The sequence below is a fragment of the Macaca thibetana genome, chromosome 13 (genome assembly GCF_024542745.1).
Source record: "Macaca thibetana thibetana isolate TM-01 chromosome 13, ASM2454274v1, whole genome shotgun sequence".
Classification (NCBI taxonomy): Eukaryota; Metazoa; Chordata; class Mammalia; order Primates; family Cercopithecidae; genus Macaca; species Macaca thibetana.
In genome coordinates this window covers 95,348,103-95,366,148 of record NC_065590.1, presented here as the reverse complement: position 1 = coordinate 95,366,148, position 18,046 = coordinate 95,348,103, and the positions used below count along the sequence as shown (strand labels likewise).

General features: G+C 48.0%; 1 protein-coding gene across 6 annotated transcripts in view; it reads left to right on the top strand.

Annotated features, from left to right (window-relative positions):
* The window catches only part of LPIN1 (lipin 1), a 143,029-nt gene that overhangs the window by 63,978 nt on the left and 61,005 nt on the right, over positions 1–18,046 (top strand). For all 6 annotated transcript variants that reach the window (XM_050753894.1, XM_050753896.1, XM_050753893.1 and 3 more), the window contains one exon: positions 17,495–17,695. In XM_050753894.1, the coding sequence (XP_050609851.1) occupies positions 17,495–17,695 (201 nt within the window). The remainder of the gene's footprint in view (positions 1–17,494; positions 17,696–18,046) is intronic.

Here is an 18,046-nt window from a genome sequence, read left to right as displayed (position 1 = left end):
ACACAGTTGCTGGGCGGCAGGGCAGGCTGAGCCCAGGTTGGAATCCCCGTTCTCATATTACAGCTCTCCCCTGCGAGGCCTCTGCACCTTTCTTGCAGCCTAGTAGGTGCTAGGCCTAGTGAGCTCCATCAGCTGCTCCTGCAACATAATTTTATTATGGGGAAGGCCAGGAAAATGCAGGATGAGAAGTAACGTTTTGGGAGTAACTTAAGTGCCGTGGAGCTAGAGTAGGTAATTTGTGTGGTCAGTAGTTGCTGGAGAAAGCAAATTCAACCCTGTTTTTGATCAGCAAGCAGGAAACCAATTAAGACAACTGGCAGTATTAATTTGGAGAGTTTTTAGAACCCAGTAGTTTCCCACGGGATAGAAGTGTCTTGGGAAATCAAAGCTCGTAACAGTTTTTTTTAACTGGGGGTGTTGTGGTATGGTGGTCTAAGGGTAGTGATTGTGAGATTGGCTGTTTATCCTGTGTTCCGTAGTTTGGGTCTTATGAATGAAAGTAAGCAGTGGAGGAATGTATAGTATTTGAGAAATAAGTACATCCACACATGAACGCTTTTCTTGCTCCCAGATTCTTGTTGAAAGGTGTAACAGTTGGATTTATGATTCTATATTTTGATAGCGCTTCACGTTTGCCAGCATTTGTTATTGAGTGTTTTTATGCATGGTTGTGTGTTTTGGCGTTTATTATTCCTGTTCCCATGTGGGGCCCTGTGGTCTTGTGGAGCCAGGCGTGAATAGAGCCCTGGACTTGGGTCGGGAGGTCTGGGCTCTGATCTGGGCTCTGCCTGAGCTCTCTGGGATCCTGAGCCAGTTCTTTCATCCACCCAGGTCTCGGTGATCAGCAATTCTTTTCTTTTAGAAAAGCACAGGGGAACAAGGGGCGGACCTACTGAGTCTTGTGGTGTGGGAGAGAACCGAGGGTTCAGGTGAGAGACCGCAGGGATTCCTGGTTGGCGGGGGGGGGGATCTTGGAAGGGACTGAGGAGCCTGCCCTGGATTTGGTGGGGACGATCGGCCTGGCCCAGACAGAAGGAAGTCTGTGGGCCCTGCTCTTCTGCTCTTTGCCTCGTCAGCTGCACGAAGGGCCCAGAACAGAGGGCAGGGGAGGGTCAGGAGATGACAAGCTATTTCAGAAGAAGATCCTGAGGCCACCGTGGCCTGAGAGGCGCCAAGGCCGGCACAGAGCGCCGGGCTTTGCAGTTGTTGTTCTGACCACTCAAAGATGTAGAACTTGGGCAGAAGACTTGAATCCTCTGAGCCTCAGTTTTCTCATCTGTAAAATGAAGGGATAATCATAGCCATTCACAGAATTGTTGTAAAAATAACTGAGATAAAAACGAGCCCCTGGGACATAATATGGGGTCCACGAATCATTGTGGTGGTTATTATTTTAAGGTGCCACAGGGTGCCAGCGAGGAGGGGCTCTTTGCAGGGTTGGGACACTCCTGGCTGACGCCGGCCTCTGCTCTATAAATCATCCCTGTGGGACGCCCCCTCCCCCTGCCTGCCACCTCTCTTCCGGTTGGCTTTTCCGGACCCTCTGTGTACTGGGTTCAAGGCCTAAAAGGTACCTGAATGAGATTAGTTGATTTGCGCAAGCCTGCCAGTGGGGGTGGTTGAGGGCTACAGGCAGCTTTTTCCTTAGGGTGGGAGTTGCACGGATGGCGGCAACTTTTGGAGCATTTTGGGAGACATCCAGGTGTCAGGTCCCGCCAGGACACCGAGGCTGGCGGTTCGACCTGTTTGCACTTGCACTTCCTCACTGGTAACCTGGGCACAGGATCTCGGAGCTTTTGAGGGGTCCTGAGGAGGAAGTCCCTGGAATCACCCACTAACAGCTTTGGGGCTTGTTCCTTGAGAAGGGCAAAGTCACAGTTTTGACACTTTATTGAACCCTGGCCCAATGTACTGTATAATAAGCCCACTCATTTAACACTGGAATGGGGTGTGTGGGGAAAAAGAGTTGGTACAAAACCCAAGCAGAGCCTTTCAGTGACGTCACAGGTTCTTCCTTCAGAAGGGGCCCGGGTGCCTGTCAGATGGCTGTTTCTGAAATGTTCGCTTTCTGAGCTGTGAGTGAGGGTGTGGAGAGAGAGGGGCCCATGCCTGTGTGTGGAGGGGACACACCTGCACTGGCCCTGCTCCTTGATCAGAGGATGCACCGGTGCCTGAAGGGAATCTATGCCCCCCAGGAGACCACACTGGGCCCTGGGGCTGCTGGGGTCCGGAGCAAGTGCCCTGATCTCCCCTCCTGTGGGCTGCCTTCCTCTTCCTTTTTCCACTGCTTTCCCCTCTCCGTCTCCCTACCTGTAATTCACCCAACAAGCCCTTAGAGCTGGGGTTGGGGTGGGGTCTGTGCAGGCAGATATATGTTGAGTAGTGAGTTTCTGCCTGTAGAAAGCTCTGGGTCTGGGTCCAGGCTGACACTTTTCACAATGAGGTATGTGGCCCAGGAGTCTTAAAACCTCAGCACAGTGTCTGGCCCACAGGCTGTTCTGCACTCTGAGGGATGCAGGGTGCCTTGTGCCATTCCCACTCCCAGCTGAGAGGTTGGGAGGAACCAGATGGACTGGGCTCCGTCAGGAGAGAAGCCAGAAGCATTTTCACACCGGCGGTCATGGCTACAGGGGGATGGCTACAGTGGATTTTTCAACCCACTGACCACATTTTGTGATTCTTGCAACAACTTAGAATTTTCGGCTGATGCTGAATGCTGGGGCTTTCCAGAAAAAGCTGTAGACTGTTAGAACAGGCACTTTGCTCTGTAAGGAGGCCTGTTTGTTCCAGAGTGTAAGCTGATTTGCATTGGCTCACAAAGCTGTCCACAGACCCTGCATGGGAGACACAACCAACACCCCCATGTGCCTGCTGGCACGCACTTGTGCCCCCCACCCCCCCGGCCTTGCCCCCTGGAAACCCTTGCTCCTCTCCCCTTGCCCTCTGTCCCCTTAGCCACACATACTCACTTTTTGAAGAAGTCGTCCTCTGTGTTCATGGATCTCACTAGGCCATAAGTCTTCAGTTCATAAGACAGGAGACAAGCAACAAGGGTTTTAGGATAATGAGCACCCGACAAGGCACGTGCCCAGACCACTGTTCTGGCAAAAGAATGTCCCGCCATTGGACTCTGCAATGCCAGAATGCCACCAGTCTCGGGGTGGCCTCTTTGGGCTCAGATTTGGGGCAAATGAGAACGTGTTACCACCCTGGGCTCATTTTTATTTGGTGCATGTGCTTTGAAAAGTACTTTATGTTTACTGCCTCACAACAGTCCTGTGAGGTGGCTGTGCTGATGTCATCCCTTTTTATAAAATAGATGCGAAACCGCAGTGCAGACAGCTTAGTAACTTGTCCATGGCCACAGAGTTAGTGGAAGGTGGAGGCAGGATTTGAATACCTCTTACCTACTGAGCTATATTGTCTCCTAATAGATAGTGCCCTGGAACATCCAAGTGATATTTGCTCACCTCCCAATTGCTGGGGTGTGGTAGGGGTGGGGGGTGATACAGAAATAAAGTTATAAGGGTAGAACATTCTTTTTGACCAAGACACGAATTTGGACAGAGGGCTTTTGAAAGTGTGTAGAGAGAGCGTGCCATTGGGTCTTCAAAGGAAAATAACTTTCTGTCATTCATCAGTGAGCTAAATAATTGAGCCAAAGGATTGGAGTCAAAGCCTCGGGCTGTTTGGCCCCGCATAGTGGTCACACCATATTTAGATGTGTGCACCCACCTTTATCCAGGCCATTTGTATTTCTTGGCAGGAACCTGAGAACAAGCGTCACCTGGGATTGTAGTGTCTGAGGATTGCAAAGTCTCAGCGCTGGAGGAGTTGAGTGATCACTCATCTGACCTTCCCTTCAAAGCAGGAGTACCCCTGTCCAGCACCCTCTTCTGTCTCAGTGGTTTCAGTGATGGGGAGACCCTGAGACTGAGTGGACCAGAGTTTTCCATCCTTCACTCCCAGTTCTCTGAGGTCACTAATAATTGATGTGAAATACATGCAGACATAAAAAACAAAAGCTAGAAAGCAACATTATGGGAAGTATTTATGATAAAAAGTGAAGATCTCTTCCTCCTTTTCCCAGGCTGGTCCCAGGGATGAATCTTGTGAATCTTGTTTTGTATATAGCTCATTCCATTTTTTTTTATGCATATCAAAATATGTACACATGTAATTTTTAAAAAATGGGTTCGGCTGGGCACTGTGGCTCACACCTGTAATCCCAGCACTTTAGGAGGTTGAGATGGGCGGATTATGAGGTCAGAAGATCGAGACCATCCTGGCTAACATGGTGAAATCCTGTCTCTACTGAAAATACAAAAAAATTAGCTGGGCGTGGTAGCAGGTGCCTGCATAATTTATTAAGCCAGAGTCATACAGATATTATTTCCAATTTTCCCTATTCCAATTAATGCTGCAGTTACTGTTTTTGTACATGGATCTTACTGTATTTGTAAGATCAGTTCCCAGCAGTATAGTTACTGTGGTTTGCCAACATGTGCCCCAAAAGATGGGCATTGCCACATTGCCTACCCCATTTATGACCCTGCTAGTAGTGAGTGTGGATGTCTGATTTTCCTACTTTTCACAGGCCCTGGGGTTTTAATGAAATGCTTTGATTTTGGACCATCTGAAAGGCCTCTTTCGATTCCTGTATCTTTAATTATGAATGGGGTTGAATATCTCTCTCACGTATTACTGGCCAAATGTGAATTCTGTATACGTTTTGTCCATTTTTTCTTTTGAGCTGATCTGAGGCCATTTTAAACTGACCTTAGTCTTCTAGAGGTGGCTGGTGTTGGCAAAAATTGTGGGGTTAGGAAAGCTGTGGCGGGGGTTTTGAATTTTGGCAGTTCCAAGAAAGCAGCGTTTCTTGGCAATTTGTGAAGCCTGGAGATGGATTCTGCCAATTTTGGAGTAAATGTGGAATTTTCTAATGTAATCGTGAGGCAAGAAACCACGAGACCTCTGTCACCTCATCCTGACAGTGTCAGCAGTGCTGTCCTTTCTGGAACTGTATGAAATTGTGGTCATGAATGCTTGGAGCTCGGCCGGCCGGCCATGTGTTGGAATTCTACAGATGAGCTTAATTATGGGAGCGCCCTCCTGTCCTGGGGCGGGGAGGGGGATGGGCAGGGTGGGGGTGGGCTGGAGGAGGAAATGCCTGTCGCTTTGCCACCCTGGAAGCTCACTGCGGGAGCTGCACATTTTCCCACCTGCCTAACATAGGCAGGGCTTTGGTGGCTGGACCCCAGGGCTGGCTGTTTTTGCTGTTTCATCACTATCGTCAGGAAGTATTGAAAGGCCTTTAAAAGACCTCTGACTTGCAGGGCCTCTGACCTGCTGGCCTTTTAAAGCATCTCCAGCTTTTGTAGTGAGTTTTTGTATTTTGGACGGGAATGTCTCACGAACCCTGGCATCCCAAGAAAGTCCCCAGTTTCCCAGCAGGTAGTGATGGATGCAGAACTGTGCTCTTTTGTTTAAGAAGCTCCTCAGGGCACTCTGGTCAGGACAGTTTAACCACAGGGACGCTGGTGGACTCAGTCAGTCCAGACCTGGCAGACGGCAGCAGCTGTCCGTGAGTGTATGCCAGTTACAGCAGGGCGTGGGCTGCTGCCCAGGTGGCCTGACTTTCTGTCTGTGTTCCTTTCCCTGCATCACCCTGAGTCTGAGCCAGACTTCCTCTTTTGTCACAGGTAATTCATCACCCTTATCAACCGCCGTGAGTATCAGTCCACAATGCTCTGAAAAGACTTCCTCTTTGCCGTTAGTGTAAATTACAGGAGGAAGCTAACACTTTATAAATCAATTTCATTTTCATGCAAGTCTTATTAGTCATTATACCATTTTGGGCACTTCTTAGGAGCTTTTTGTGTTTTTAAATGCTTTGGATGAAAATCCTCATTTGTCTCATAAACCTCCAAGGTGGATGTGATCTTGGCGAACACCAGTAACAGTGAGATGTTTGTGACTTCATCCGGTACTGGGCAGACCACAGATAGAGTCCTCAGATGCTGAGACACTGCCTGCAGTGTGCTCAGAGGAGGGCGGCTAGGCAGTGAGCAGGAAGCCCCAAAATAGTCCCTGTCAAGCCCAGCTGGGGAGCCGACAGTGCCTTCCCTAGAGGAAGGGTGCCAGGGGTGGTCATTGAGCTGTCCGGACATGATCTGTTGGCCCCATGAGCAGCAGCCAGGTCTGTATCTGGGAGCTGTAATTTCCTGCTGATAACAGGAACATAGATAAGGGGGCCCCATCCCAGACTGATGTTGGCTTGGCTTTTGAATCACTAGGCTCCTTGGATGTGCCTTAAGCCCGCAGGTGCCCTTTACGCACCTGCCGTGAGGGCAGATGTGACCGAATGCATGTTTGCTCTCTGGGCAGTGAGTGGGTTTTAGGTAGCTTCTCTCCAGGAAATGATGAATCACTCGGAGCTAAGCAAGTGCCAGAGAAGTCTTCAATCACAGACTGAATCCAGGAGGGTGTTTTGGCTTTTCTAAGTCCTTAAGGGTTGTAGGGAAGGTTTTGAACTATGGCTTTTGACTTTACCTTCTGAGAGGCCCTGTCAGGGAGTGGTGATGCTGCGGGTGAGAACAGTTTTGAAGGTGTCACATCCAGGGCCAGCCCTGAGGCTTGCTTCTGTAGCTACCTCCTCCGGGAGGTTGTGACAATAATACGATTTTGCATGTGTTTTCCAGGAGCAAAGATCTTTCCAAACTAGTCATTGTGTTGACCACTGAGGATGACAGCCTGGTGGGCTCAGTCAGAGCCGTTGTGTTAATACCCTGCTCCCACACACATAGCTGGTAAATGCCAGAAGATAACACAGCCAGACCTTCTGACCCCAATTTTGTGTCATTTCTGCTTTTCAGTCTTACCCTTAGATGTCACGGCTGTTTATTTAAACTGTTCGCAGTACATTTTGTTGGGGAGCATTGTCGTATGAAATTTATGCTCTGGCAGAGAACAATTCCTGCTGTCTTCGTTTCTTCTGGTTTTTAAATTTTAGTGCTTTTCCCCCTCGTACCCTGACTTGCCAAGCTACTTTGAGGGTGGTGGGTGCAACTTGCTGTTTATACTCTGGAATGTCGTGATGGGACCAAAAATAAAAGCTTCTTGCTTGAGATGAAGACTTGATTTCATGAAGTTGCTATGACCAGGTCACAGAATCTCAGCATCAAAGTGAGAGCCCCATCAGATTCTCGAATTACCTCTACAACCTCTTTGCCAAGTGGTGGTTTGGACTTTTTGAATGCACCTTTTGAGGGTGAGCTCACTCCCTCTAGTAAACGAGTTTTTGGAAGCTTAGATTGTGCTTTCTGCCCTGGATTTGAAACTGCCTCTCTGTAATTCAGACTTCAGTTATAATCTATGATGATGTCTCCAGCACCGGATGCCCTGTAAACACGTGCTCAATATGAGTTGACATTTAGAATTAGATGGTTGCCATCTGCTTTGCTAAAGCCACATGACTGGTTTGTCTTTACCTGGGCCTCCCCCACTGATACTGGATTTATCCACCTTAGATGAGGAGGTAGTGCTGTGCAGAGGACAGCAGCAGAGACTAGGAGTCCATCCTGGGCTCCCCACTCTTCTCTATTCACTTTCTAGTCATGTTGGAATAAACCTGGTGCTCCTGGCTCCTCATCAGAAATGGGGTGATGATGCTTACCGTGGAGTGCTTCCCGGGGTTGTTTAGAATCGGATCAGATGTGCTTACAACATATGAAGGAGTTTCATACATTTTATGGAATGTGGAGGTTCCTATGGCCTTTCCCCTGGGGCTTAGCAGTGATGTGTTAAGTGTTCTGAGCACAAACAAATAAGGGGCATTGGGAAAGGTCTGCGGGCTCTGGTGGATTCCTACCTCCAGAGGCTGACTCCCCTAGGCTGGACCTGTGGCTCCCCCGAGCGCCCCAGGAAAACAAGGATCAGTCTCAGGGTCTGTATTGACAGGACAGACAACACTTTAACTTCAAACAGGCAATAGGATTTGTTTTCTCAGAGAGCCCCAAGTTCTGTTTTGTTCTGAGTGTCCTTTCAAAGGTGAGTCAAAGGTTAGCCTGTGCTGAAACCCGAGGTTGTTTTCAGCGGTTCTCTTTCATTTGCTCCTGGCAGAGTTCCTCGTTGCTCTTTATGTGATGACCTGCCAACTCCTTCCTCATTAAAACACCAGGGGCTTGCACATGCCCCGCGTGGCCCCCGACAGCCCTAGGCCATCTGTGTCTCCTGGGTAAGTGGAGACCCCATCACAAAACACATCCACATCCTCCTGCCTGCCGCCGCTTCCATCCTGGTTTTGGCAAAATGGTCACCACAGGTCAATGAACTTGGCTTGAGCCCTGGTCCTTTGCTCTGGGACACCCACTGGTTCTCAATGTTTTAAGAGTAGGGCTGAGGGAGCTTGGATCCTCTATTTCCATTATATGGGAGGAAAAGCATTCTGAACGCAGAAAATACTTTCGCTTTTGGAAATCAGTCACCATATAGATTTAATGCAATTACATCATTCCAGAAATACCTAGCTTGGTACACAAATACATAGGATTAGACTCCTGGCAAGTATTGCAGAATGTCATCAAAGAAGATGTGGGAAGTTGTTAAAGAAAACATGGCCACATAGCACTGCAGACATCTCCTGGGCCCTGCGGTGGGGCAGGTACCGCGTCAGAAATGAGCAAGCCTCGTCCCTGTCCTCAAGGAGAGAAGACTCACTTGGTAGATAGATGTCTGTTCAACCACTTGACGAATGACAGTAATATTTATCAAGCTACTGCCCTGGGTGACTGGGCTGGAGGGCTGAGGAGGAGGTTGAGGCTGAAAGATAGCGTCATGTGGGCGTGTGTATGAAGGGGTCGTATACCTGGACAGTGAGGGGAGGAAACGGAGGAGGCAGGTGGGAACCCAGATTTGAGGGTTAATTATTGTTCAACTCCTGCAAGACACTTAGTTCTTTTCTTTTTTCTTTTCTTTTTTTTTTTTTTTTTTTGAGACAGAGTCTTGCTCTGTCACCCAGGCTGGAGTGCAGTGGCGCCATCTCGGCTCACTGCAAGCTCTACCTCCTGGGTTCAAGCGACTCTCCTGCCTCGGCCTCCTGAGTAACTGGGACTACAGGTGTGTGCCATCATGCCTGCCTAATTTTTTGTATTTTTAGTAGAGATGTGGTTTCACCATGTTAGCCAGGATGGTCCCTATCTCCTGACCTCATCATCTACCCGCCTTGGCCTCGTGAAGTGATGGGGAGCACAGGCATGAGCCACTGTGCCTGGCCACTTAGTTCTAAAAGAAGCGAGAGTAGGAAGAAAAGTACAAGTGAGAAAGACTGAACAAAAACGGGGATTGTAAGAGTGCATTTATTGAGACAGTTTTGCATTTGCATTTGCTCGGCCAGTCTTGTATATCATTAGATGTTGCTTACCATGACATCATTTCATTTCCAAGGAGCAAACCCACAATAGGAAAAGGGAGCCACTATTATGTCCCAGATAACGTGCCTTAGGTAATGTTCTAGTTGAAGGAACTAGAAAGGGAATTAAAATCACTTTTATTTACTTGCATAATAAATGAGTGGAACAGCAGATTCCTGAATCATCCATTAAGGGGCGTGGCCTAAAATCATTCAAATCCCTTTATTTATTTATTTATTTATTTGAGATGGAGTTTTACTGTGTCGCCCAAGCTGGAGTTCAATGATGTGATCTCGGCCCACTGCAACCTCTGCCTCCTGGGTTCCAGCGATTCTCCTTCCTCAGCCTTCTGAGTAGCTAGGATTAAAGGCATCATGCTAATTTTTGTATTTTTGTAGAGATGGAGTTTCACCGTGTTGGCCAGGCTGGTTTCGAATTCCTGACCTCAGGTAATCCGCCAGCCTCGGCCTCCCAATGTTCTGGGATTATAGGCATGAGTGCCCAGCCCCCATATGTGTTTTTAATAATCAATGCTATTCGAGTTGAGCTTGCTATTTATTATTAATGTCATAAGTAGAATTCTAAGTGGAATATGCTTGTAGATGTTTATGTTCTTTGGTATATTATCTGTTTGGTTCTAACATAAAAACAGTTTCTAACCCAGAGATGTCTGGAAAGATGGTATTCCAATGGGATGTAATAACCTCAGAAAATTTGTATTATTTCAGAAGGTCAAGCTAGAAGATGTCACATTCAAAAAACTTACATTTCTTAACCTTAGAGCTTTTCTGAAAATCCACACTTAGAGAACCCCAGTCTTGCCAAAGGATATTTGTAAGATTTGGCTGAGTTCTCCGTCAAAAACATTTGAACTAGGGGTTGTGGAATCCTGTTTCGAGTGGTCAATAAAATCCTGTCAGGTGAAGCTGCTATTTCCTGCCAAATTTTGAGATTAAAATCAGTAAGTTTAAAAGGAATTTGGTATGGGGTGAGTGAATAGCAGGCATCTGAAAGCCACTGGAAATTGAAGCATTCGGTTTGGTCCTCTGCAGGTTTTGTTTTTGTTTATTGTTGTTTGTCACCCTTGAAATAATTAAGATACTTTCTTCTATAAAGCAGATATTCCCCTCACTGCTTGGTCACGTGTTTTAGCAGACAGCAGGAAACCAACACCAAAGACAGTCATGAGATTAACGGGCAGGTATAGGGAGGTGGGTTGATTGGCTGGTTTTGTCTGGCTTCTTCAGGTAAGTTAGCTTCTTCCTTGAACCTTTTACTCAAAACATAACTGAAAGTAAAATTTGGGAATTTATGCTCAGCTGGTTTATTCTTGTATTCTTTAAACATCTGTCCAGGATTTATTTAGAAGAGAGCTTGGAGGAAGGGCAGAGAAAGAAGAGCCTGGCTGCCTCTAACCTGCCAGCACCCCTCCAGGCAACAGGTGCCTGGAGTGACGGGGTCCACCCCGTGCCTTAAAGGGCATGGTGCCTTCTGGGAGAGGGATTGCCCCCTCCACTCCAAGTTCTCTTTCAAAGAAATTATTTAACCAAATGATATCCTGGCTTCCTGAAATGAGTTCTGGTTAATACAATATTCTCGCTCCCCAATTCTTTTTTTTTTTTTTTTTTTTTTTGAGACGGAGTCTCGCTCTGTCGCCCAGGCTGGAGTGCAGTGGTGCGATCTCTGCTCACTGCAAGCTCCGCCTCCTGGGTTCACGGCATTCTCCTGCCTCAGCCTCCCCAGTAGATGGGACTACAGGCGCCGCCACCACACCCGATTAATTTTTGTATTTTTTTAGTAGAGACTGGGTTTCACCATGTTAGCCAGGATGGTCTCCATCTCTGAGCTCGTGATCCGCCCGCCTCGGCCTCCCAAAGTGCTGGGATTACAGGAGTAAGCTACCGCACCTGGCCTCTCCCCAGTTCTTAAAAAAAATGTTAATTGGCCGGGCGCGGTGGCTCAAGCCTGTAATCCCAGCACTTTGGGAGGCCGAGACGGGCGGATCACGAGGTCAGGAGATCGAGAGACCATCCCGGCTAACACGGTGAAACCCCGTCTCTACTAAAAAAATACAAAAAAACTAGCCGGGCGAGGTGGCGGGCGCCTGTAGTCCCAGCTACTCGGGAGGCTGAGGCAGGAGAATGACGTAAACCCGGGAGGCGGAGCTTGCAGTGAGCTGAGATCCGGCCACTGCACTCCAGCCTGAGTGACAGAGCAAGACCACGTCTCAGAAAAAAAAACAAAAAACAAAAAACAAAAAACAAAAAAAAGTTAATTGTGATAAAATACACATAACATAAAATTTGCCATTTTAACCATCTGTAAGTGTATGGTTCAGTGGCAAAATGGAAACCCTGTACCCATTAAACACACACTGACTCCCTATTTTCCACTTCTCCCCAGCCCCTGGTAATCACTCTTTCTGTTTCTATGAGTTTGTCTGCCTAAGGTAGCTCATACAGGTAGAATCATACAGCATTTGTCCTTTTGTGACTGGCCTATTTCACTTAACCTACTGTCCTTAAGGTTCATCCACATAATAGCATGTATCAGAATTTCCTTTCTTTTTAAAGCTCATTAATAGTCCATAATATGGATAGACCACATTTTGCTTTTCCATTCATCTGTCACCCTGGGTTTGCTGCCTCCTTTTGGCTACTGTGAATAATGCTGCCACGAATATGGGTGTGCCAATATCTTTTCGAGACCTGCTTTCAGTTTTTTTGGATATATACCCAGGACTGGAATGGCTGGATCATAAGCTAATTTTATTTTTATTTTTTTGATGAATTCAGACTATTTTCTGAAGTGGCTGCACATTTTACATTCCCGCCAGCAGTGCACAAGAGTTCCAGTTTCTCCATATCCTTGCCAACACTTGTTATATTCTTTTTTTTTTTTTTTTTAATAGTAGTCATCTTAATAGATGTGAGGTGGTGGTATTCACCCTTTTAAAAACTTTCAGTGCTTGGTTGTTAAGGCAGGCCCAGGGTGTAGATGTTGAGTTCCTAGGAACAGACAACAGATTGCCAGGTGGAGCCCATGACCCTGTCACTTGTTGAGAATTATTGAGAAGATTTCCTGCTTTCAAATTGAGGTATTTTCAGATTTGCAAAGAAGTTATTCAATAGAGGGAACTGCTAAAGATATCAGAGCACCATTAATCTAAGCTAAAGCCACAGCTGGGGATATCAAAGCACCTTCTGGTTATTTGTGGTAGGAAAATACTCCAGACCAATCCAGTGGGAAGGTCACAAAGGAAATTGGAGTCTTGGCTCCGTCTTTGCCATGGAGAAAGCTTTGCTAAGTCACTTCCCATTTCTGGGCTTACTTTTAAAAAATGAGGTTGTTGGAACAACAACTAAGGATCCTTCTCGCTTCCAAATTCCTGGATTCTGAGCAGTAACCTTGAGTTTGCTCACTGAAGAGGGGCAAGGATGCTTGTTCTTGAGAACAAGAGAGCGGAGCAACAATTAAATTATTAAAGATGCCTCTTCAGTTGCTAAGAACTAAGGAGTGCAGCCTTTGTCTTGGAACAGACAGAGCTGGAATTAGACCTTGCACGTCACCCAGGCCAACATGCCCCCTTTGCAGAGGAGAGGCTAGGATGCAGAGATGTGGTAATGCTATCCAGTTATGAGCTTTCTCTTTCTTACGAGTAAAAAAGTATCAACAGTAGTTCTTAGATGTGCTGGCCTGGGGTTGGGGCCTCACTGCTGGGGAGTTGGTCTCATTCGGTGACAAACATAGCTCACTTGCAAGGGTGATGAAGGCAAAGAGATGGGGAACGTGAGAAGGGGCTTCACAGAACCGAAAGAGAGGTCACTTCAAAATCCAAAGACCTGGATTCCAGTCTGGTGAAACTGGGTGTGTCAGTCCAGACAGCCCTTCTTCACCAGCCCTGCAATCTTCATTGCACTTTGGCTGTCTTCTGGTTTTACCATCTGAAAGGCTGCATTCCTACAGGGTATCGTGAGAGTCAGCAGGAGATAACGTATGTGAAAGAAATTGTACAAAGATGTTATTGATACTGCTTGCACGTAGTTTTAGAGTTAGAGGGTTACCTCTCTTACCAAACACATGTTAAAATCTAAGTTCAACATGGAAGGAATAAGAAGTATCAGGGTTATAAAGAATCATTTCTTATGTTGTACATCTTTTCAGGAACCATCCCACCGCACCTTTTTTGCATGAAGTTAAACCCGCACCACTCGTAAACTTAGAGAAATGTGTGTTTTGATGTTTATATATATGTGACATATTAGCAGGACAGATGAAGGGGGAGCTGGCCTCTGGCGTTTACCCCCAGGTGAAAAGGAAGGCAGATGTGTGTTCCTCCCTGAGTGTGTTTGCTAAGGGCTGGGCTTGTGTCCTCCGTTGAGAGAGGAGGTGTATCAGTACAGAGAGCTTCATTTAAGATTGTAAAATGCACGTGGGAGGGCTTCTTGCATTCTTTCCTTTGTAGGTATCATTCATGACTTTTGGTTCTCTGGCCTGTTCTAAATTATAATTAAATCCTCAGTTCTTACTAGCCCCTGCATGCAGGGGATTTGACCACTTCTGAGCGTCATTTGCAAATGGGTGTGCTGATCTCACTTTTGCTTATTTCATAGGAGTTGGGGTAAGATATACAAAAGGTATATTTTGTTTTTTTAACTTGAAAGACCAAAGCTTTATCCTTGGCCTTAAGAATGTAGCTCATAAAAGAACAAACAAACCATACAATTTCCTCTACTCTCATACACACTTCTGACACCAAACCTGTGTGTGTCTCTTCTACACCAAGCAGTTCTCCAGCTCTCGAGCGCACCAACCGGGTGCCTATAATTGAATTCATTTCAGACATACCTGGAGTTAGCATCAGATTCCACAGGCTAAGGGCTCATCCCCACAAGCTGTCCCTCACTTCAGATGCCAGTCAGTCTGGGCCTCCTGTGCGTCTGCCCGACTGGCTATAAATCAGGGGTTCCCATGACCACCTCCTTGGGTTCATTCTTTTGTGAATCGGCTTACGGAACTCAGGGAAACAGTTTACTGATCGCCACTGGTTTGTTATAAAGGATAAAACTCCGGAGCAGCCAGGTGGAAGGGTGGAAGGGTGCACAGGGCAGGGTGGTGGGGTGGCAGTGGTGCTTCCATGCCCTCTCCAGCACCCCAGCCTCCCAGCACTGCCACGTGTTCACCAACCTGGAAGCTCTCTGAGCCCCTTTCTTTCGGGTTCTATGGAGGCTTCATTACACAGGCGAGATTGATTCACTCATCGGCCATTGATTACACTTAATCTCCCTCCCCTCCCCCTCCCTGAAGGTTGGGGATGGGGTGGGGGGTGGGGAGTGGCTGAAGGCACCAACGCTTATCACAGATAGTTCCTCTGGCAGCTGGCCCAGCCCCCATCCTCCGAGAGTCCTCTGATTAAACTTTGGTGTGGTCGAAGGGGGCTTATCTTGAGTGAGGAAAGACGTTCCTTTCACCAGAGCAATAAAGCTCTGGAGCTAAGGGGCTGTTTCAGGAGCAGGGGAAGAAAGCGAAATATCATAACAAAAGACATTCCTATCACTCTGATCACTTAGAAATTATAAGGGGTTTAGGAGTTCTGGCTGGGATCTGGGGATGAAGACCAAAATATATATTCCCTTTTACATCATAATATCACGGCGCCACTGAATGGTAGGAAAAGCTCCCAGAACCAACCTGTCTACACGGCAGGTTTGTGAGCCACAGGTTCACACACGTGGTGTTTCCTGGAGTCTGGAGGTGAGCTGAGGTGGGGGTGTTGTCTGTGTGGTCACATGTGTCCTGGGATAGTCGCCTTGAAGAATGGCAGCAGTGTGGACCAGGAGGAGGGGTGAGGTCTCGGGGTGGACTGGAAGTTACGTCGTGCAAATCCTTCCTGTTGGGGCGGTATTTGCAACCACGTGGCTTCACGAATCCACCAAAGCATCAGGTGAATAAACAGGAGAGGAGAAGAGAGTCTGGGACTCAGCCTTGGAGTATAAGTCAGAGCTGGAAAGAAGAGACTCCCGAGACTGGACGACCGCTAAGAGGTGCCACGTCCCTGAAGGGCCAGAGGAGGGTTGATGGTGTGACCCTCGAAGCTGAGCAAGGAGTGGAGAGAGGAGGGCTGGAGGACTCCTGCCTGCCATGACCCAGTCCAGGGATAAGATGTGAGTGCCATGGGCCAGTCAAGACCAGCGGTTAGCACAGCAGGGCACAGTGACGGCAGAGGGATGGGAGCTGAGAGCTGAGTAGAGTGGACAGTGATATGGGCAGGCGTGGACTGCACCAGGTGGTCAGGGATCCGGAGCTACGAAAAGAAGGCCAGAGCATGGTGGTGGCTTGCAGTCCAGCTGCCTTGAACCCAGAATATCTCTTGGCCTGTCCCTATCCCTCTGTTTCTTCTGTCTCTACCTCCTTTCCAGGCGGGAAATCGTTTCTCTCCTAGCCTTCCTGCCATCAAGTTTTTTTCTTGCCAGTCTTTACATTGTTACGGTGATGCTTTTGCTAAATCTTGAATCAAAGTGTCATTTTGTTCCAGAATCGGATGGCTTCACACAGCAGAGCCCACATCTCCTGGCACGGTTTCCCACTCTCCATCCTTCCCTTCTGCACATTCTCTGTTCTGGGCACAGCTCCCTCTTCCAGTCTGGTAGTTTAAGCTTCCATGCTTCTGCATGAACCTCTCACTGTCCTGCAGTACCCTGTCCACCTTCTCATCTGACATCTGAGATGTCCTCCTCCAAGCCCGCCTCCAGCGCCAGCTCCTCTGATGCACCTTCTTTCCTTGATCATAACTCCCTTAGTGTTTACTTAAAACAAATTTAGCGACACTGATATTTATTTTAGTTTGTGTGTGCGTGTGTGTGTGCGCGTGCGTGCTACTGCACTCCAGTCACACTCAGCTCACTGCAACCTCCACCTCCTGGGTTCAAGTGATCCTCCTACCTCAGCCTCCCAAGTAGCTGGGACTACAGGTACGCACCACCACGCACAGCTAATTTTTGTGTTTTTAGTAGAGATGGGATTTTGCCATGTTGTTCAGGCTGATCTCAAACTCCTGGGCTCAAGCCATGTACCTGTCTCATTCTCCCAAAGTGCTGGGATTATAGGCATGAGCTACTATGCCCTGCTAGTTCCTTGTATATTACCTCTGTTTCCTTCACGAGCCTGTGAGTCCCTCCGGGGGACAGGACTTTCTTCTTTATCTGTGTGTTGTGTCCCCAGGCCCTGGAGAGGAGATGGCCTGAATGTTTGCTGAGTGGATTGCAGTTGATAGCCGGCCAGCAGCCCAGAGCGCTGGTGTTCCCTGCTGCTGGAGAGCAGTGGAGAGAAGTCAGACACACAGGCAAAGGCCACATGGAGATTGTCACAAACAAAAATCCTTCATTTCCCTTCTCCAGTAAAAACAGTCATTTGTTTTTCAACTAATATCAAGTAGCTAGTGTGATTGGCATGGTGGGGGATCCTAAGCTGTATGAGATAGGCTCTTTCCTCTTCGGTCTTGAGATTTAGTGTGCAAAATCTGTTCATCATGACAGAAGAAGGGGCAGGTGGCAGTGGTCCTAAGGACAATATAAACAAGCTTCACGGGACTACAGAGGAGACAGGGCCCAGGGACAACTGAGATTAGATGTCATGGGGTCAAGGCTGTCTGTGCTGGACTCTGGGAGAGTAGAGACTGGTGGGCTTGCTGTGGGAGTTGGGGTGATGGGCCGTGATGGGCCGTGATGGGCCGTGATGGACGACCCTGATGGACCGTGATGGGCCGTGATGGGCCGTGATGGACCCTGGTGGGCCGTGATGGGCCGTGATGGACCCTGATGGGCCGTGATGGGCTCTGATGGGCTCTGATGGGCCGTAACGGGCCGTGATGGACCTTGATGGGCCGTGATGGGCCCTGATGGGCTGTAATGGGCCACAGTGGACCCTGATAGGCCATGGGGGTGGATGGAGCATATTCCAGAAACGAGATGAGCTGAAAGTTGAGTGTGTAATCTATGTTTTTAAAATGGTGAGTAGTTCATTTTGATTGGCTCTTCCTTTGATTAATTGTGTGTCTGTGTGTGTGTTTTTTGTCTGTTTTCCAGGCACAGACCATGAATTACGTGGGGCAGTTAGCCGGCCAGGTGTTTGTCACCGTGAAGGAGCTCTACAAGGGGCTGAACCCCGCCACGCTCTCGGGGTGCATTGACATCATTGTCATCCGCCAGCCCAATGGAAACCTCCAATGCTCCCCTTTCCACGTCCGCTTTGGGAAGATGGGCGTCCTGCGCTCCCGAGAGAAAGTGGTGAGCTCTCAGGGCACGGGGACCTGGCACCGGCTCTCCTTAGAGAATGCCCTTGCACTCTGGTGACGCCACCTGTCTTGAACTCTCAGACCCAGAGTTTTAGGTCTCCGTTAGAAATGGTCAGTCATGGAACTGACAGTGACTAATTGAAATTATTCTAGTTAGCATGGCTGTGTAAATTAAAGTGCCGTGGCACACACCACTGTTTATTAAGCTCCTGTATCTGTGGGTCAGGAATTCAGGCAGAGCACAGTGAGATGGTTTTTCTCTGCTCTCTGGGGCCTTAGCTGGAAAGGTCAAAGGCTGAGGGCTGGAATCATCTGAACACTCACATTATTTGTGACCGCTGGT